The sequence below is a fragment of the Aquila chrysaetos genome, chromosome Z (genome assembly GCF_900496995.4).
Source record: "Aquila chrysaetos chrysaetos chromosome Z, bAquChr1.4, whole genome shotgun sequence".
Taxonomy (NCBI): Eukaryota; Metazoa; Chordata; class Aves; order Accipitriformes; family Accipitridae; genus Aquila; species Aquila chrysaetos.
This window is the reverse complement of record NC_044030.1, coordinates 78,504,433-78,524,912: the sequence shown is the minus strand read 5'-3', so window position 1 is coordinate 78,524,912 and position 20,480 is coordinate 78,504,433. Positions and strand designations below refer to the sequence as shown.

The following is a 20,480-nucleotide window of genomic DNA, read 5'->3' as shown; positions in this document are numbered from 1 at the left end:
AAGTCTGCCTTTAAAGTAGAGATTTCAAGCACACAAAGTATATCTTTGCTGCAAGAGTCTTAATAAGAAAAAAACAACAAAACACGTTGCTAAAAAAAAAAAAAAAAAAAAAAACCACACTCCCCATGCTATTCCAATTAAACCTTCACCAAGTTGAAATTACACTTCACTGGATAGCTGCAGTTACATCAGAAGCACCGATTTCTTATCGTAGGGTAATTTTAAATACTGGGCTAGATAAAGTAATTCTATAGAGAATAAATTAGCTTGGGGGGGGGGGGCAGGGGAAGTAAGTAAAATTGATTTTACCAGACTTGAAGGGTTTTTCTTATGGTATTATATTCCTGATATCTTATTTACAAGTGAACCCTCGGCATTTCAGAACTTGAAGAATTTCACGTTGCTGTACTTGAAAATAGCCAGAATCTGTATTCAACTTTGGCAAGTCCTTTCTACCACTTCTTGTCTCTGCAACAAGCTTTAAGATAAAAAATTAACTGATCAGAGGTACATTGAAGATCTTGAATCATTCATGTATGATAGACAAGTATTGCAGTAGTTAAAATTATATAGTTTTAAATTATAACCTTGTTTTCTATTTCTCGGTTTTAAAGAGTTTTATGAAGTGTAAAATTGCATGCATTAACCTTCTGCCATGTCTACCAGACTTCTGAAAAAGTATGCACGCTTGTGCAATCTATTTCTAGTAAAGGAAAAAACAAAAAACACCAAAAAAAAACCCAACCCCAAAACACACCACAGAAAAAACACCACAAAAAAACCCAAGCAAGCATGCCTACTTCCCAGTAGCCAAACAAACCTCAGGTGAATTAGTGAAAGCTTTATGTGCATAAATTAAAAAAATATTAATCAGGAACATACATCCTACCCACATTCATAAGCTGACCGAATACACAGATGTAATATACAACAAAATACCGACTTCAGTGAAATTAATGTAAAAGAGTTGTAGTCCCATCTAATGGCTCTTAAATACATCAGCTTTAATATTTTCCAGGAACTGTTCCGTGCCTGGCTAAGCTTGTTGATATGTATATTATTTAGTACAAACAGACCAAATTCTTTCTATCAATATAAGTGCTGCTGTGCTACAAGGGATCTTCTGGGTCATCAAGGGCAATCCCCTGCTGACAGAAACAACATATCACCGAATTCTTTTCATAAGCCAACCAAGCTCTGTCATAAAAAAAGCTTTTTTTTTTTGTTAAGCCTTCCAGTGCTAAACTGGATTGCTCGAATTTTCAAGAACCCTCCTCTAACTTCATGTTTAAGTTTGTGGACCATTTATCTCTGTTTATTTCTGTTTCAACACTGGCCTATAGATTGATGAGCCCCTTTATGTCTCAGTACTGCCTCTCCCCCTATTCAAATTACCACTATCTCGACCTGCTTCTATACGGCCAGTCACTATTCATAAGCATATGCACACAAACTTTAGTCTCTTATCAGATAATAGGTTCTCCAAGCCCCCCACCATCTTAAGTAGCCCTTCTCCACAACTTTTGTCACTAACTCCATTTTTTACTTGAACAAGGTGTGACTGGGGACTGAAAACTGTATCGCACGCTAGGTTTCATCAATGCTTTTTAACATGGCATTAGTATCCTCCCTACTTGAAATACAGCTCCTGATCAATCACGTGCTATTTGCTTCTACTGTAGTTGCAGCACTGACTCTTCCATATCCCACTGCAGTCAACCGCTACCCTTCTGAAGAATTAAACAAGAAAGCATCAATATCAAAGGTTTGGAAGAGAAATGAACAAAAGAATTTTGTAAAGGTCTATCACACCACACTGAAGGAAAATTGTAATTCCTCCAACTTCAACTTTGCATGTGATATTCCCGGTCTGGGACTAAGCATATGCAGCTTAACAAATACGGAAGTCACAGCCTGCAAGAGAATCAGCTGACTTTATATAAAAACAAACAAACAAAAGCTACACCAAAAAAAGTCTGAACTGGCTAAATCTCCTAGTACATATATATAGTTTAAATGCCTTCAGTATAAGTTGTCTTTCTCTGGACACGGAGAGGACTGGAATACCATGCAAGTTTCAGACCTCAATTACAACAACCTAACAGGATTAAGTAAAAAAAATAAATCTATAACCGTATTTTAATGCATAAAATCCTTATTGTCATTTTTAGTTGACAAATACCTATTTCATAGCAAAACAACATCATAGGAACAGCTGGATGGCAGTTTTAAGCTCAAATGAGCCAGCGTCACATGCTGACAAGTCATCTCTCTGATTGCTTTTGAATGGCAGCACATGCAGATTTATCCTCTGCCATAAATTAGAACAATTATTTCTCTGTAGTTCACTTTTTATTTCAGACAGTGAGCCCCTGCACATATTTTTAAAGGATATCTTCCCTTTCCTTGATGATAAGTTCATTCTGTTCCTCTAGCTGTCTGATCTTCTTCTCAAATGACTCCTGTTCAGCTTTCAGCCGTTCTTCTGTCACCTCCTTTTCTTCACTTACTCTGAAAAGAATGAGAAATAAAATATATGTCCAAAACCACAGTGCATAACTTCCAACTCCCTGCTTTCCAGGTAAATGGATATCACCCTCTCCACCCTTAAACAGGTTAGTTCTTCATGTTTATTTTATTATATTACACTGGAAGATGCATATGACTGTATGCAATATATTATTTTTTCAAAGACACTGGTCTCACTGGAGTACATGCACATTAATGGGCAGCATGGAACAACAAAGTAAGGACCTGAACCCACAATTAGATTTGTGCAGTCTGACTCCCTGCAGCTATGATGAAGACACACTGGGATCCTTACAAGCCTAGGGCATGTAGACAGACAACTCAAATGGGAAAGCTTAGCTGCTAAGACAGGAAGGAAATTGAAAAACTTTTCTGTTTCTTAATCTATAAACTAATACTTCTTTCACATTTACTGGTCAAATATAAGTCCAGGAAAGGAATCATTTTTCTTGTTAGTTTTCTCCAAACAAAACAGTTTGTCCTCTTCTAGGGATTTTAAAATATCAAGCCACAGGAATAAATTTTCCTTTCTGTCTGGGCCGTGGCACCCTGTATCTTGTTGCTCAGTGTAAATAATTGGATCAAGATTAAAAGATGACAATGTGAGAAAGGTTTACAATGATCATTTATTCTGCACCTCAAGAGCAGGCTGTAAAAACAATTATTCTGGTATCACGTAGGCAAAAAGACCATTATGCACAGATGATCCTGTAACTATGCTAAAAATATGGCTTAGAAATCATGATTCTATAAAAGCTCTACAAAAATATTAAGTAATGAGCTTAGACTAATAAATATTATTGCTCTGCACTTAGGCAATTTCTGTTGCTGAAGGCTCTTAAAGTTCAGCCTTTTATGATGATGAAACAGCTGCCACAACACAGGTGACAGGAGACCAAAGCAGTACAACTTTCAGAAAACTTCAATTTTCACTGCCTTTAAATGGAATAATCCTGTAGGAAGAGGAAAAGGGGGAAAAAAAAATAATATATATATATAGGCATTGGACTAAGCTTTCCACTCGTCCCATCAGAGTCATTCACATTCTTAAGAGAGAACTCCATTCAGGGACTGAGCCATCCATTTGACATCATGACATTTCTGTTAAGACGGCACAGATTTGTTTTGATATTCCAGTTGAAAAAACATAAATACCACAGTTGGGTCACCTCCCTGGGGTGAACTACAGACAAGCAGTACTCCCCAGCTCTAAGATAAACCCACAGCCCTTCCTACAAGAGCTCAAGCAGACTGCATAAAGTTGGAAATAATTAATAATACTGAAATTCACACCTTTTCTCTACAAACCTGGAGGGAGAAAAATAACATATAGCATATAATCAAATTCTATAAATTAGAGTGGTTTGAAATCTTGGAACAAACTATTAATTGGAAAGTTTCTAAATTACACAAAAAAGACATGGATTTAGCATAAAAACATTCTGCTATTCATATTCATGGTCTCACTTACAATCCTGTCCGCAGCCGTGTCCACCAATTCATTCCTAGGCCCTTTTGCCTCCACTCAAAGGCTGTCAAAAGGGGTGTGCACACATCAGAAAATAAACAATTAAAAGAGAACCAGCTATATTGACTCTGGATCCATCCCAACACCTATGTACTCCTTAGTTAAGCAGGCAACTTTTGAAAACTATCTACCATACATCCTTGCTCCCCAGTGTAGTTACAACTATGGTACATATGCCACAGGCTGCAGACCCACGCTTTTGCATCTAACCACAACCAGTTTGTCTTCTCCAAATCTAGAGCAATCGGATAAGTGACTACACCATAAAAGACCTTCCTTCATGTAATCCATATATGACCTTCCCTCACATAATCAGCGAAAGATGCAAGAATGGTTCCTGTTTCCTTCCTGTTTCTTAGGGTAAAAAAAAAAAAAAAAAAAAATTTAGAGAAGAGAGAATAAAAACCATCAACTGGAAAAAGACAATGAAGACAGTAATGACCATGTAGATGAAAGGCAGGAAGGAAACAAGAAGGGGGGGGGGGGGGGGGGGGGTGGAGATCAGAAGGGAAAGAGAAGACAAGTGTCATCTCCAGGGCACTACATAAGGAAGGAAGCTTGCTTACTAACTGCAGGAGTGATGCTGCATTAGAAAAAGGTTTGGGACAACTGAAACGCTGGGCCATGCTGGCACCTAAGAATATTAAAATCAAACAACAGTATAAGAAAATAAGATACGATAAAGAACAGAGCACTAGAGAAATTAGACTAAACCTAGCAGGTTTTACCCACCTCTAGATTCTGTGATTTGCTGCTTGTATCAGTCTGCATCCCATTCACGTGCTGCATTTGTATTTAACACAGATCACAGCAAACTGTCATACTCCCAGACATATGAATATATTGTGCCACGTAACTTATGCAGTAAATGACTGAGAACAGTAAGTGATCTTAGAAGAAACGTGGCAGTATGTGTTTTTGTATCGCAAAGCAGGAGACAGCCCATAAAGGGCAGGCAAGATATAGAAGACAGTTACTCACAGAAGGTGGCAAAAGGAAGTTAGAGAAAAGGAATACAAGAATGTCATCAGATTATGCTGGATTTATGTTACATCCTATATATAGCTCAGTAAGATTTTTTTTATATACTTATTTCTTTGCCTTCTGGCAGTAAAGTACAGATGATTTTTAGCAGAACTAGGAAGAACTTCATTGATGCCATACAGAAACATTACAAGGCTCATAATGCTCTTCAAAAGGATTTTCACCTGCTTTTCATCTGCTTGCGGTCAGAAAAGAGCAGTGAAAGAATGAAGGCACTGCAACTACAAAGGGCACAACTGCTCTGTTGGGCAACATGCTGGTGTCCAGCTCTGTTATTGTTGTTTCCAGGAACAAATAGAGGACTGACAGCTGAAAGCGAAGATGACAAATCAGTAGAACTATTCCTGCTGTTCAGCACCTGTAACATTTTCTTGTGTGCAATTTACATTCACATATCTTGTGTCATAAGATACACAACACTTTTGTTCAAGATCTGTTTTAAATTCAACACTTCAAAGCTTATGCAATTCTAGATGCATCTAAATAAAGATTTTAACTTTATTTTACCTGAGCCTCTGTAGCAAAAGAAAAATTCATAATGCAGATATATTGACAAAAAACCCTCCTAGGACATCAGCCTTAGGGTCAAAATTAATTCCTCACTCACCAGTTCCAATTATTATGTTGTGCTCCCAAGTCCACTGCTGATACTAGTAGTTCTGACTGTTTGATCTTAAGAAGGAATTATCAACAAGTTTGCTGATGACACTGACTCGTTCCACTGAGTAAACCAGATTGATGCTCTCCAGGTAGAATTTTTAAAGCATTGCACAGGTCAACAGCACTTCAAGTTTTATTTGTCTAATGAAAAACTGATGTACACAAGAAAGAGCCATAATAATACTCGCATCAACACTACACTAGGGACAAAACTCAAAATAACTCTTCCTGACTGAAGGCAGTTACAATCCGCACAAAAGAAGAGCTGAAAAAGCAAATTAAAAATAGTGTTTTCTATTTTTTAAAAATGTTAGAAAAAATTGGGCTTTTACCAAGAGAAATCTGAATGCATCAAGTACTGCGGCTGAGCAAGTTAAGACAGAAGACAAAATAAACAGAAAGCAGAGACACAGACACTGGAAACGTCACCGATCAGTCCTATACTTGTTGGGAACATTTCTCTTTTAGGGAACACTCGCCTGATGTTAGTCTGCCAACTAGCTAGCAAAAATGAAGACATTTTGGTGACCATTCTCAAAACCCACAAGTTTTACATTCCAAGCAAAGAATGGCATCTGGAACAGGCAAGACCACACAGGGAGTTAAAATAGAGCAAGGACCAAGATAAGGGCATCATGCAGACCTCAGGAATGAAATCAGGTATTGCAAGTGAAAGATGCACTCCAAAAAGGTGAAACAAGAAATTTTCATGCCAGAGTTGATCACAACATGCCTCTGGCAGAACTAAGCAACAAAGTGACTTCTAATACCAGCACTGCAGGGAGAGAGAATGGCAGCTTTTTTTGTCTAAGGACACTGTTCACAAATCTGATCTATTTCACTCAAGTATCATGGGCTGTTTGTATAAATTAAAGAAAAATAACAGAAAACCTCAATGATCCCAAAACATAATTGAAATTGCTGCACAATGGATAAATTTTATGACATGCAACTTGCAAAATACAAAACTAGATCTCACAACATGAATTTATAGCTACAAATGACTTTTTAAGCACAAAAGGTAAGTGTGATTGGTGATACAATAATCCTAGGCATGCTTTACCTAACAACAAGAAGTAATTTCCAGACAAGCTTACGGATATCTCATTTGCAGTCTCACTGACTGACCAATTAAGAGAACTGCAGCACAATATTGCTCCTAAAGTAGCACACACAAAAAAGAAGATCTTGACATTGAAGTTAAAGCCAGGTAACAATTTGGTTAAATATGAGGTAGTGTAACCCAGGAGAGAAGGCAACCCAAGAGGCCAAACACTGCAGATTTGTAATATGGGCTTCCATAGGCAAGTTGTCCTTCAAAGATACTAAGCACTGGAACGAAAACATTTAAACAGCAAATATATGCTACAATAGTTTCACTGTCCTCCTTTGTAATGGTTTCCAGTTCTGTAACCAAGTTAAGCTTCTGGTTTGATTCCCATTTTCACCTTTCATTGGAAAATTTCAAATTTTAGTTGGTCAATTTCATCTTCACATCAGGATAAAAAGTCCACATAAAGCAATGCCAGTAGAAAAGACTAGCATCCCAGACTGCTACAAAGGGTTTAGGAATCCAAAGTTTTGGGAAGGAGGAAGCATTTTCTCACTAAGGGACAAAGGGCTGTCTGACAGCTGTTTCACTAGCTGCCGGGTACAAGTCATTCTGGGCATGCCAGTGATCTTTGCCAGAAAGACACTAATCTGATAGCAAAAACCATCTTGTATCTCATTTGAAAAGGGCAATCACTCCCTCCCTTGGGTGGATAAGGGCATTATGATACCTTTCTACCTAAATTGCTTTCAAAGATTTGTTTGCAAAGACAACAGAGAGACAGCCTTCTCCATCTTTATCTTATCTGAAGAAAAAAAGAATACAAAGTAGTTGGATACCAATTCTCACCCCTAAAAACAAAAATTAAACTTTCATGAACCATTCTATGTCACTTAGCCAATGCCTCTGTTCATTCAAAAGCAAATTGCATATGTGAGCTATATAGGCATATGTGAACTGTGCAGACAGGGAAGAAGTATTTATGATGTACATGTCATAGTAGGAGCCAGAAAGTCACAGTAATATGGCTATGTATCATTTAAGAGTCAGGTGGGTCCTTGGAAGCACACACGCACTCGCTCTCTCTGCAAAGGACGTTATGACCCTCTCCATTCAGCCAAATGCCAAGACGGAGAGAGCTCTCAAAATCTGCGTATCACAAAATATTTCACTCCAGAATACTTTGTAACCATTCTCTGTATGGTGCCTAGCAAGTCCTTAATGCTCAACAGTCAACTGTGACTAGCTCCCAGAGGACATTGTGCTGCTCCTTCATGGAAGAAACTAATGTGTCCTGACATTGGCGCAGAGTACGAGGCAGGAATCTTCCGGTGTCTTCACCATGTCACTGCTCATTTCATTACATAAGCTGATGACTGCTTCAGGAGTAGCCTGCAGATATAAAAGCTCACAGAAAGTCTTTTTTGTGTCTTAAAAGGACTCTGCTTGTAAGGAGAGCTAAAATTTGCTCTTACTGTGCCTGCCACTTTCACCACCACACCTGCAGCACCTTGCTGAAAACACAAAGGTACCGTGATGGTTGTTCTTGAAAATAATGGCTGATTACACTTGAGAATTTCCCATTTACTCACAAAGCACTTTGGCATTCATGGGCATGACCTACCCAGAAATTCCCTGACAAAAACAATTTGAAAAGAATCTGCTGACAAAATTAAAAAAAAGTTCAAATTTACAACACTTGAGTCTTAAAATCTAGATCCAGTTTGCCTCTCTCTTCTCACCTTAAGAGGGAAGATAGACTGGATGTGTTCAAATAAAGGTAAAACAATGGTTAGATTTATAGGCAGCAGCACAGAGCAAAAACTAAGATTATTTAGCTTAGAAAGGAAGATTAGAAAAGGTACAGCTGAGTCCTTTCTTTTGACCCTGTCTCAAAATTCAATTTCATAAAGTCCCTAACAGCTAATGTGATGTCAGCCACTGGAATCCCCAGCATCAGAGCATTACAGCCCAGTAACTGATTTTTTTTCAAAGGAAAGGATAATAATATAGCCAGCATTAAAATTTACTCACACCAAGACAAAGTCTGACACTGCAGCATATTAGCTAATGCATAGGCACACACCTTCCCAGTGTTCAAAAGTGCATTAGGAATAAGAGTTGGAGGAAGAGAAGAAAAAACAGGAAAAGAAAGAAAATTATGTTAGCTCTCCTTCAGCAGTCGCAAAAGTCAGGGGAAAGACCAATATCCTGAACTGGTCAAGCAAGACTTGGTTGAAATTCAAGCCCTAGGAGTTAATCATATTTTGCTACTGGTTTCCATGCAGACAGAATTTTACCACTTCACAACCGCCTTCATGCAGATGATTATTGACCAATCTATTTCTGTCCACCATCCTGCAATAAAAATGCAGGAATTAATCCCAACTGCCATCATTTTCTTCCATAAATAGTAGCAACATAAGGAACAGTGAAGTATAGCTCTGGTCAAGTGAGATCTCTATTATTCCAAGTATTTACTGCAGGACAGTCTTCCTGGAAAACTTTCAGCATTCTGCTGGTTCTTTGCCTTCTCTGAAATAACAAAGAATTTTCTACTGCATGTAAAAACCCTCCAGCATTGCACAACTAGGGATGAAAATTATGGAGAGTTTTAAAAAAGTGACGAGGTGAGCGGAATTAAAGTTCAACTTCCCTATTACTCTACAAAGGACTTTTAATTACATCCAATAAAAATATGATTAGGTTTAAAAATAAAAGAGAACTAAATATAAAATAATAGTGTTCCACTAATTTTACTTTTCAAAATTAATGTTGCTGCACCTTCTATTTTTCTTCGAAGAAATGTCAGGCAGAAATATCAAACTGTCCTCAGGGAAAAATCACAGCATCTGAGATTTAAGAAGAATCCCATGCTCAAATGAGTTAGTGTACTACTATTCACTAGGGAGCAGTGTATTATGAGGAACAATGTAATAAAAGGCTTTTTTTAATATTAGAATATACCTCTATATATCAACAGTGGCAACAGTGTCCGAATAGCTCCAACATCTGACAATTTGTAACCAGGCTTCCCAGCAATCTAGTCTTTATGACAGCCTTAACTAGACATTTTCTAACACATGAGGTAGGATAAAATAGAGTTGCAAGCATGAAGAACTTCAGAAATTACTAAAATACTGTATAGCAAGAAATCCTATATTGGTACAAATTATTAGCAGGCAAAATGGTCCACTGGCTGAGGATAATCAGAGAGAAAATATTCCTAGCTGCACCAGAGATATTGCATGACCTTGAGCAAGTAACCTAATTTCTCTGCCCAAATTTTTGTATATAAAAAGGACAGTAATGCTTGCCAATTATTGCACAGACATATGAAATCTACAGCAAAAATAATTTCATTAATACCTGAGAACCTGCATGTTGTTCTAGAAAAACTCTGCCTTTATAAATTCTTAGTATGGACACTAACTTTTAGCCCATCTCACAAGACCTTCCCCTCTGGTGCTGTGCGAAAGCCTGCCAAAGTCCCATGTGCTCCTTCTCAATTTTACAGCCACTATGTAAGAAGCAGATTTCCAGAGATTCTGAAGTATTAGGGACACAGAGAGGGGAGAAAAATCTCCTCACTCAAATTCAATCTATTTTTCACATCCTTTATCAATGCAGGTAGCATTAGAATGAAACAGAAAAAACTTTTTGCTAAAGCCAAGAAACTTGCACTATTTCTACCTCTCCTTTCAAAGAACAGGGAGAACTTGAAGAAATTAATCAAAGCAAGAGATTTGGCTAGATAAGTTAAAATTACACTGGACTCTTTTTTTGCTCTACATGTGCAAACACAGGCAAATACTGATTAACATGTTTCAGCCACAAGATCACCAATCCACCTTTAACACAGCATTCCATATTAACGCTTACCCCTGACAAAGGTTCATATCAACAAAGTTTGTAATTTCCAAAAGCCAACATGTGTTTATTTAAAGCACATGATACAAGCAGCAAACAAAACCATAGCCCTGTGACTAGGTTTATATGGATGAACTACTGCAGGTCACAAAACTTTGGCACTTGTTTTCAATACGTTTAGGGGATTTGGGGTCAGGAAGCAATGAAAAACCGATCAGGCTGCTTCATTGTTCATACTTCTTCCAGTAAGAAAAATTACCTTATGCAAATATTCAGTTCCATAATGGAGTTCTACACCGCTTGATGCTAATTAGAAGAATGACTTTCCTTAAACATAATGCATTTTCAGGTGATGCTTATTCTTACCTGGCAAGTTCTTTAATTAAGTTTGCAATGCGTCTCTTGTCCTCAGGACACAAATCCTTTAAAGAAGCACTCTTCATTCCTCCTTCATTAGTGACCTGAAAATTTAAAGTAACATTTTAGAAAGTAGTCTTTAAAGGAGAACAAATATTTCATAAGATATTAAAAGTATTTCAAGACCTAATAATTAGAAGTTGAAAGTAGGCAAATTCTAACTGGAAAATGGAAAAAAAAAAATAATGTATTTTTTACAATGTAAATACAGTTCAGTGAAACAAATTACCAAATTGTGGAGAACTCTTAAAAGAGACTTGTAATTCAAATGCAAGCTGCTAGCTTCAATACTAAACATGTTGGGTAAAGTTTTAAGACATACACTATTCATTGATTCATACTAGATAAAGGGCAGTAGGTTCTCATGACTTAGAAATCTAGTGCAGCAATATCCAAATCCAAGTACAAACTTTATTATATTAGGATCCGAAAACACTTACCACAGAGAGTAAGAAAAAAAACACTCCGCCTTTGCATTTATGACCAAAGCATAAAAAACAGCAAAAAAGTTATGCAATATATTGTTAGTAGGTGGTAAATACTTATTTCAAAGGATTTTTTAATACATAGAAAAGTACACACCCTTGCACACGTCACTATCATTTGTTTTTAATCTGTTATTTGCTACCTTCATACTTACTACTCCTTCTCAAAACAGACCTTTAACATACTCCACTACTTCAGTTCCTTTAATGCATTCCTTTATCACACTGAGCGAACTGCAGCATAAAAGTCCACCAGAGGGCATATTGCTGTTCAGGTTTGCAACAGTCCTTTGTATTACTGAGGTTACTGGCATTACCTATTTTGGGTGTTTCCAAGCACAAAACAGCTCTAAGTTCTAAATTGGGCTTTTTTATCAAAAATTCCTGTCATCAGTGACTCAGTTCTCCAGTGGTTGCACTAAGCACAAAATAAGAATCCCAAGATAAAAGCAGCAATAAAAGCTATGCTACTCTGTCCAAGATTTGGCAAGTCTAAATATTTCCACTTAATCTGACTTACTTATTTTCAGTTTAGACTTTTACAAACCTACAATTATTACAAACCTCCCAGAGCACATACAGTGCTTAACATGAAATACAAGAATGCTACAAATGCCTTGCAGTTTGGCCAAATTAACAGAATACAGCACAGAACAACTTCTGCACATATAAAGCAAATACTGGGCTTCTCTCCCCTCATTAGCAATAACAGCAGCGGATCTACACACATCAGAGAGGAAGTGCCCCCTTCCATTCTTAGCTAATTGCTTCTTGAACAGTGATTTGAAACAATTAAAGGACTATGTCGCTTTTGATAGAGGTGATGATTTTATACAGACTCATGTTATACCCACCTGACCCTTCAGTACGCTTTAACTTCAATGTGTTTTCCTCAGAAAAAAAATATAAATGGAGTTTCACAAGGCAAATTAGACTTCATGGCTTTTCAAGGGGACATTTGATTTCACAGTTTCCTTCCCAAACATATGCTATTTACAGTCATAAAAATGAAGAGAGAATGTCTTTAACTTAATTTACCTTCAACTAAACATATGGTTCAAGGATTTCCATTTCCCTTGCTAAAAACGTCTGAAAATGATTTTTTTTTTAGCAGCTAGATGATGGAACTTCTTTAAAAAAAATAAAAAGTTACAGGGCATTTTTCACTTAAAAAAGAGGCAGAAGCTTGATCGCATTAGTGAACAAGATTTTAACAGAAGGTACCTCAAGCTACTACCCAAACCCATGTACGTACCTTCAGACAAACACTTGTGGGATGAAGAGGAAAATCTGAAAAGTTAGTCTGCACTTTTTTGTATCACCCACAGCTATGGACAGATGGCACACAAAAAATTCTGAAAGGCAGGCTTGTACCATAACACATGTCAAAATGAAGCTGTGGAATTCTGCACAGCAACAGCTCCACCATCAAAACAAGATGACAAATGAGATAGAGGCCAAGACTGTATTGTCTCCTTTTTCCAGACTTCTGTCCTTTCTACACAGCTTAGGGTAGAAAACAGTTTTGTAACTCAGTATTTTCTGGATGAAATGGACTACATAAATAGAATACTCTCTCACTTTATAAACCACACCTCGGAGGATGACAATCTGCATGAAAGCAGCAGACAACTTCTGTCAAACAGAAAGTAGGAAGATGGGAAATTTTGGTCAAGATCAGTATAGCAAACCACAGATTTATTAAAAGTACCAGAAAAGCTCCATAGCTAACAAGATCTTTTTGAAGTCTTCTCCAAAACTCTCATCCTCCTTTGTGATACTCAAGTCTATGTGAATGAAGAAAAAGTAAATGAGTCCCACCAAGATTCACATTAGAGCAAAACTCAATCCATTCTCTTCAAAAGAGGATTCTAGTAAATCGTAAAGGTGAGCAACCTCCCAGCACAACAGTGCAAAATATTGTGGTGGATTGACCCTGGCTGGATGCCAGGTGCCCACCAAAGCCATTCTATCACTCTCCCCCTCAGCTGGACAGGGGAGAGAAAATATAATGAAAGGCTCATGAGTCGAGATAAAGACAGGGAGAGATCACTCACTAATTACCATCACAGGCAAAACAGACTCAACTTGGGGAAAACTAACTTATTACCAATCAACCAGAGTAGGGTAATGAGAAATAAAACCAAATCTTAAAAAACCTTCTCCACACTCCTCCCTTCTTCCCAGGCTCAACTTTACTCCTGATTTTCTCTACCGTCCTGTTTCTGTCCTCCCCTCCAGCAGTGCAGGGCAACAGGGAATGGGGGTTGCAGTCAGTTCATCACACATTTTCTCTGCCGCTCTTTCCTCCTCAGGGGCAGGACTCCTCACTCTTTCCCTGCTCCAGCATGGGCTCCCTCTCACAGGAGACAGTCCTCCATGAAATGCTCCAACGTGGGTCCTTGTCACGGGCTGCTGTTCTTCACAAACTGCTCCAGTGTGGGTCCCTTCCACGGGCTGCAGTCCTTCAGGCACAGACTGCTCCAGCGTGGGTCCCCCACAGGGTCACAAGTCCTGCCAGGAAACCTGCTCCAGCGTGGGCTCCTCTCTCCACGGGGCCACAGGTCCTGCCAGGAGCCTGCTCCAGCGTGGGCTTCCCACAGGGTCACGGCCTCCTTCGGGCATCCTCCTGTTCTGGTGTGGGGTCCTCCACGGGCTGCAGGTGGATATCTGCTCCACCATCGACCTGTATGGGCTACAGGGGGACAGCCTGCCTCACCATGGTCTTCCCCACGGGCTGGAGCACCTCCTCCCCCTCCTTCTTCACTGACCTTGGTGTCTGCAGGGTTGTTTCTGTCACATGTTCTCACTCCTCTCTCCACTGCAGTTTCTGTTCAACAGCAACTTTTTTCCCCTTCTTAAATACATTATCACAGAGGCGCTACCACCGTTGCTGGTGAGCAGCCTTGGCCAGCAGCAGATCCATCTTGGAGCCGGCTGGCACTGGCTCTATTGGACACAGGGGAAGCTCCCAGAAGCTTCTCACAGAAGCCACCCCTGTAGCTCCCCTGCTACCAAAACCTTGCCACGCAATCCCAATACAAGTATGTTAACGCAAAGCGATTAGCTCTCCCTAGACACACACACAACACCTTGAAGAAAATTAGTTGTGTTGGTGATGAAAATTCCTGGCAAAAAAACCTCTGTGACTGCACCTTCTTCCACAACAAGTAAAATGTACTTGTTCTGTTTGTTTCAAGTAATTCAGAGCCCATCTTCAAAGTTAAGAGTACAAACTTAGTTTGTTAAGAGTACAATCCATGAGGATTTGGCAAGGTAAGAGAAAAATGGGGAGGTTAAAAAAAGACAGAAAAGAGAAAAAGCTTTGAACACATTTTATTGTCAATATTAAAAAAGCACATCTGAGTATCCAATCAAGATTTCACGTATTAGGCATTATATGAAAAAAACAAAGACCGTTTCTACACCAACAGCTCTCACAGGGAAATGGAGTAAAATTTCTCTAAACAACAAGTAATGCTAAAAACACACCATACAACAAAACAGATTTTAATGTGACATATGAAGGCATCTATGAGGCAGTAGGCTTGTCAATACTTACAAAGAGATGCTTCTACAAAAAGATTCTGCATAATGAGGGCTATTCGTGAAATTTCTCAGCACATCACTTAACAGCATCATTTGCAAAGTGGAGGTACATACCAGCCTCCTAAAACCAAGTACTGATAAACAAAAGGGACAAGTCCAGGAGTGGCCTAAAAATGAATACTAGTTATTAGGGTGTCATGCTGAAGGATTCAAAGGGCAGTGACACTGTCAAAGCAATGAGAATTGAGTGATCTGTCTTCACATCAGAGTTTTGAACATACATGTGAGGCACACAGCATTTACTCAGCACACAGAAGACACAGAGAAGGACATCTCAGCCCAGAAGAAGAACAAGATTTAACTGCATGATAATACAATAGTGATTCAGAAGAAGTCAAAAGTTTTAGATAGTGCCTGTAAGCGGGAGGATACCAAACCCTAGTGACTTACAGACTTGCCCAAGATGACTATTAGGCAAGAGACTTAACAGTACTCAAACAACTTGCATAGTCACTGTACTATACAAATTGTGTTAGAAAAATGGCATCTCTCAACAGACTTCTGAATATCACAATACCTATCACAATTCAGAATAACTTTCCAAAGGAACCCCACTGCTTTGAAATTTCTACTGCAATAAACTGTAGGAAAAGTGTCACCTATCGTCACACGAGTAGACCAGACAACTCAAAGCAGAGCCAAAGATAATGTCAACTGACAAAGCTACTCCTACTACTCGGTTGCATTTTTAACTTTTACTATCAAAAACAGAAAGTGATTTTATTCTACTAATGTGAGCAGCCACAGCAAAAAGGTCCCTAAAAAGAATTTTACAAGTCTTGTTTCTAAGTGATATGACTAGAGCAATGAAGCTGAATTGACTGAAACACAATTTCTTGCATGTTTGGCTAGTAACATATAGATTAGGGGCTAGTCAAAGAGACACTCTCTCTCTCTCTGAACACATATACACACAGAAACATATATAATCTGTTTTACATAGCCTCAGTTACACACCACTTACATAAATTAGCACATTGAGCCTTTGTTCTCTTTAGGTGGGCAAGCAATCTCAGTGAAGAAGTAACTTTTGCCAGCAAGCCACCACGTAAGTGGGCAAAAAGTGTAAGAGATTGCAAAAATAACAGTACTCTAAAAATGTTTCAAATTTTCAGTCTAAAGATTTTCTGTCATTTTTCTACTATATGCGCTCTTTAAAAGCAAGAAAAATTTGCCTTTACTGACCTGCTGCCCTGTCAGATCTTCTGTGCTTCTAACAGGATCCATGGAAACAGAAGCAATAGCTACAGGCACCTTTAGCTCAGTTTTACTTTTTTGATATTTCGGCAAACACCTTGTTCTTAAATTTCCTTTTGTAGACATTCCTGTAGATGAAAGACAATCAGAACACACAGGTTATAAAGTCAAAAGGGATTCCACAAAGGCATCCTTGCCTTAGCAGCTCTTTTTGAAAAGAATGAGCATTTCAGGTATATGTTTGCAGATCCCCCCAGCCTCTTAAGCCACACAAAATTTTATTAAGATGAACGTACCAGCAGAAAAAGAGGTGCATGGCACTGAAGTACACCCAGCCACAATGAACATCAAAGTAAATTCTGAAATGCACATGTTGTTTTCTGACTGATACAAAAACCTGTGTTTGTTTAAGATGCAAAAGCATAAAATTGAGCTTCTGCTTTGACACTCACAGACAACGAGGAACCAAGCAGCAGCAATGCTGTTAAAAGTACCACTCATAAGATAAAATACAACTTTGCTCTATGATACAGCCAACCTACTGACTGCTCAGGCTACTTGTTGCTCCTTTCAGGACCAGGCAAGCGAGTAAGGTAGCACTGCAGTGCACGCTCCACAGCTGTAAAAAGCTTCCTGCCATAATTAGAATTAGTTCACCACTACCAACAGTAACAACATGAAAGCACTGAAAATCCTGATGCTGCAATTATAAAGTGCCAACACTGACACTAACACTAAAACCTCCCAGGGCCAGAGGAAAGCCAACAATTTCTTGGTACTGCCTCAAGGTTTGAGTTTTGACTGTTCAGAAGTGCAAAAGGTTTTGAACAAAAAATACTGATTTTATACTAGCAGATAGACTACATTTATTTGGGTAATGAATTTCAGAAGTGTACCAGCAGTTCAAGTCAAAGAACTAAATTATAAGCTTTAACATCTCCATGCTCATTGTTGTAGTTTAACCCCAGCCAGCAGCTAAGCACCACACAGCTGCTCACTCATTCCCCCCCACCCAGGGGAAGAAAATCGGAAGGAAAAAGGTAAAACTCGTGTTGAGATAAGAACAGTTTAACTGAACAGAAAGGAAGAAACTAATAATGATGACAATAAAATGACAATACTAATAAAAGGATTGGAATATACAAAACAAGTGATGCACAATGCAATTGCTCACTACTCCCTGACCGATGCCCAGTTAGTTCCCGAGCAGCAATACCCCCCCAGGCCAACTGCCCCCAGTTTATACACTGGGCATGACACCATATGGTATGGAATATTCCTTTGGCCAGTTTGGGCCAGCTGCTTTGGCTGTGTCCCCTCCCAACTTCTTGTGCCTCTCCAGCCTTCTTGCTGGCTGGGCATGAGAACCTGAAAAATCCTTGACTTAGTAGAAACACTACTTAGCAACAATTGAAAACATCAGTGTTATCAACATTCTTCTCATACTGAATCCAAGTTGTAACACTACACCAGCTACTAGAAAGAAAATTAACTCTATCCCAGCCAAAACCAGGACACTCATACACAAGGGAAAACAATGTTTCTGAAATTCTCTTCCACAGAAGTGGAAGAATATTTTTCAGAGTGAATCCATTTCTACCATTTAGGATCACTGCTTTCTTTCCAGGGCACAGAGTATAACAACCTGACATCACCTGGCTTGAACTACACTAGCTAGAAAACACATATAGAGATTTTTAATAGAGCTGTTTGGCCAGTAGTTTTGAAGGGTAACCAAGCTACTCCAAACGTAGAGAGTAGGATTCCTCAAAATTTATAACTGCTGGACATACCCTGGACATATACACAATTTTACTGGAGTTAATTATCCCCAGATATGTCTTCAGGACCTGATGTCACTGTAAAAGCTGTGTTTGAAAACAATTAGAAAATTCTGAAGGGGGACGAAGAACACCCATCTTTTCCCCAGGGATGTACACAAGCATGCACTCAGTAAGTCAAGGTCAAGAGAAATAAAAAAAATAAAAAATTTGATTTCTCTTTACACAATGAATCTTCATTTTAATTGTTCTCTTCAAAATTTACAGAAGACCTGAACATCTCTAATGCTTCAACGTTCTTCAGAGACCACATTAAAATTCAGCTTACCTTATAGGTTGGATAAAACTATGCTGTACCTGCAATAGAAACAACTCCCCTGAAACTGTTCATCTTATACCGCATGCTTATCTAAGCAGCAGAGCATAAATCCTCTGCTATAATCCTGTATGTCCCATTACAACCTGTGATGACTCTGTACCTTACACACTCAAGTACACAAACCACGTACCTGAAAAGACATTACACAGTTTAGCATTCACAGGAAAAACCTTTGTTTACAGCTATTAGAAGGTCATACCTGAAACAGATACCATTGGCTGTTCTCCATCAGAAACTGCATGTGGCTTTGTTAAAGGTAATAAACAGGAAGAGAGCAAGCTTGTCCCTTTAAACAAAAACTATAAAAATAAGTATTTTGGTTCTTAATTTTGAAAAACTGTTGATAAGAAAACAACACTCCAAAAACACAACAAAAGTGGCAACACTCTGGGAGCACCAAAAGCAAGTAAAACTTGACTAGAAAAAACAAACAACACACAGATTGCTAAAACAAAAAGCATTACTACTTCTTCACTGTGCATTAACTTTCAGTCTGAAAAGATTATCTTAGAGGTCACCCTCACAAAAGATCCCAGGGACCAGCCCCAGTTACAAGTGCAATTACTAAGATAATGAAGTAATAATATTTATTTAAATTAGAGCAGGTTATCATTATATAAGGAACCTCTTGATAGGTAGAGAAGACAAATTCCAAAATAGTGTATATTCATACTGCAATGAAATACATTTTGTACAATATATTCTAAGAAACATAAATAAGGATAAATGCAAAAGGTTTCAAAGGAAGTTGGTCATTCTCATCTGATCATCACATGATGAGTAACAGAGGAAAGCCTGAGGACTGATTTTCTTTAAGAAGTTTCAAGAACTTTCAAATAATACAGAACTTTAATTATTAAATTACTTGACTGCAGAAAACACTTAAGTATCACAAAGGACTGGGCACCATATTATTTGTGCTATGTTAGCAGTCGCTGAACTTGAATCCTCACCTCCTAGAAGACACTAAAAATAGGACTCAACACAATTCAGGGAAGGGTGTAAACTATAGTGTCTTCCTTAAAGCAACAGTTTCATTTAGCTGAACATAAATATTTTTACTCCCACATAAGTAACTAACCTTACACTAAAGTGAAAAACAAAAACACAGGGCACAAAATTCTGCTCCACTATCTTCTACTTATACTTCTTTACTTTCCTCAGCCTTCTAAGGTTGGCCAATTAACTAAATTACCTAATTTCTGTACTGTTTACAGATAAAGGCATTTAAGGTTTTGCAGTTGTCTTCATACAATAAAGTCAAATTGTGAAAATATTTCAATTAACCTATACAAACTCTTGCCTTAACTAAAATTTTATTTTGATAGTACCATCTCAAAAACTTAATTTAATGAATTACCACACAGTGGAGAAAATTAGCAACAGCCTAGAAGCTTCCCCCTGAAGACAGCAACTTCAATCAATACCTGCTATCCATCACACAACTGGTACTTGGCACACTGGAAGGGCTTGATCACAGGCTCACCTGCAATCTTGTTGATCCACTTTATCACTTGTAAACAATTATCACTCATCAGTCTGACACCGGCTGGAGAATATGTTCACTTAGCACTACTGTCAAAGCCATCTCTCTCTACACTGAAAGCACTTTTCTTCTCACCTGTAAGCTGCAGCTTGCTATCTCTAGCTGTCACAACACATTGTGGGGTGTTACCATGAACCAGGTGAGGAAGCTGAATAAACTCTGAAAGTAAAGCACTGCGTCCCCTCTTTCCAAAAAGCACCAAGGTAGATCAAAAGTCCAAGTCTGGGTCAGAGCCCACCCCAAACAGCTGTGTCAGCACAACTGCGACAGCAATCAGCAGGACACTGAGGAGACTATCTTCAACTCATACTACTACAGGAAACAACAAACTTCAGCACAGATGACTGCTTTCTCAGCTGACATATGGTTAATCTGTGTGTCAAC

The 20,480-nt window shown here is 38.5% G+C and overlaps 1 protein-coding gene across 6 annotated transcripts in view; it reads right to left on the bottom strand.

Moving 5' to 3' along the window:
• KIAA1328 (KIAA1328 ortholog) overlaps nt 1–20,480 on the bottom strand; it is a 190,781-nt gene that overhangs the window by 168,085 nt on the left and 2,216 nt on the right. For 3 of the 6 annotated variants that reach the window (XM_030004500.2, XM_030004499.2, XM_030004502.2), the window contains 3 exons: nt 16,379–16,518; nt 11,049–11,143; nt 2,396–2,511 (listed from right to left, as the gene is read on the bottom strand). In XM_030004500.2, coding sequence (XP_029860360.1) covers nt 2,396–2,511; nt 11,049–11,143; nt 16,379–16,516 — 349 coding nt within the window. In that variant the 5' untranslated portion in view covers nt 16,517–16,518. Of the gene's footprint in view, nt 1–2,395; nt 2,512–11,048; nt 11,144–16,378; nt 16,519–18,680; nt 18,790–20,480 lie in introns of all 6 variants that reach the window. The other 3 variants (XM_030004498.2, XM_030004505.2, XM_030004501.2) reach the window with 3 other exon arrangements.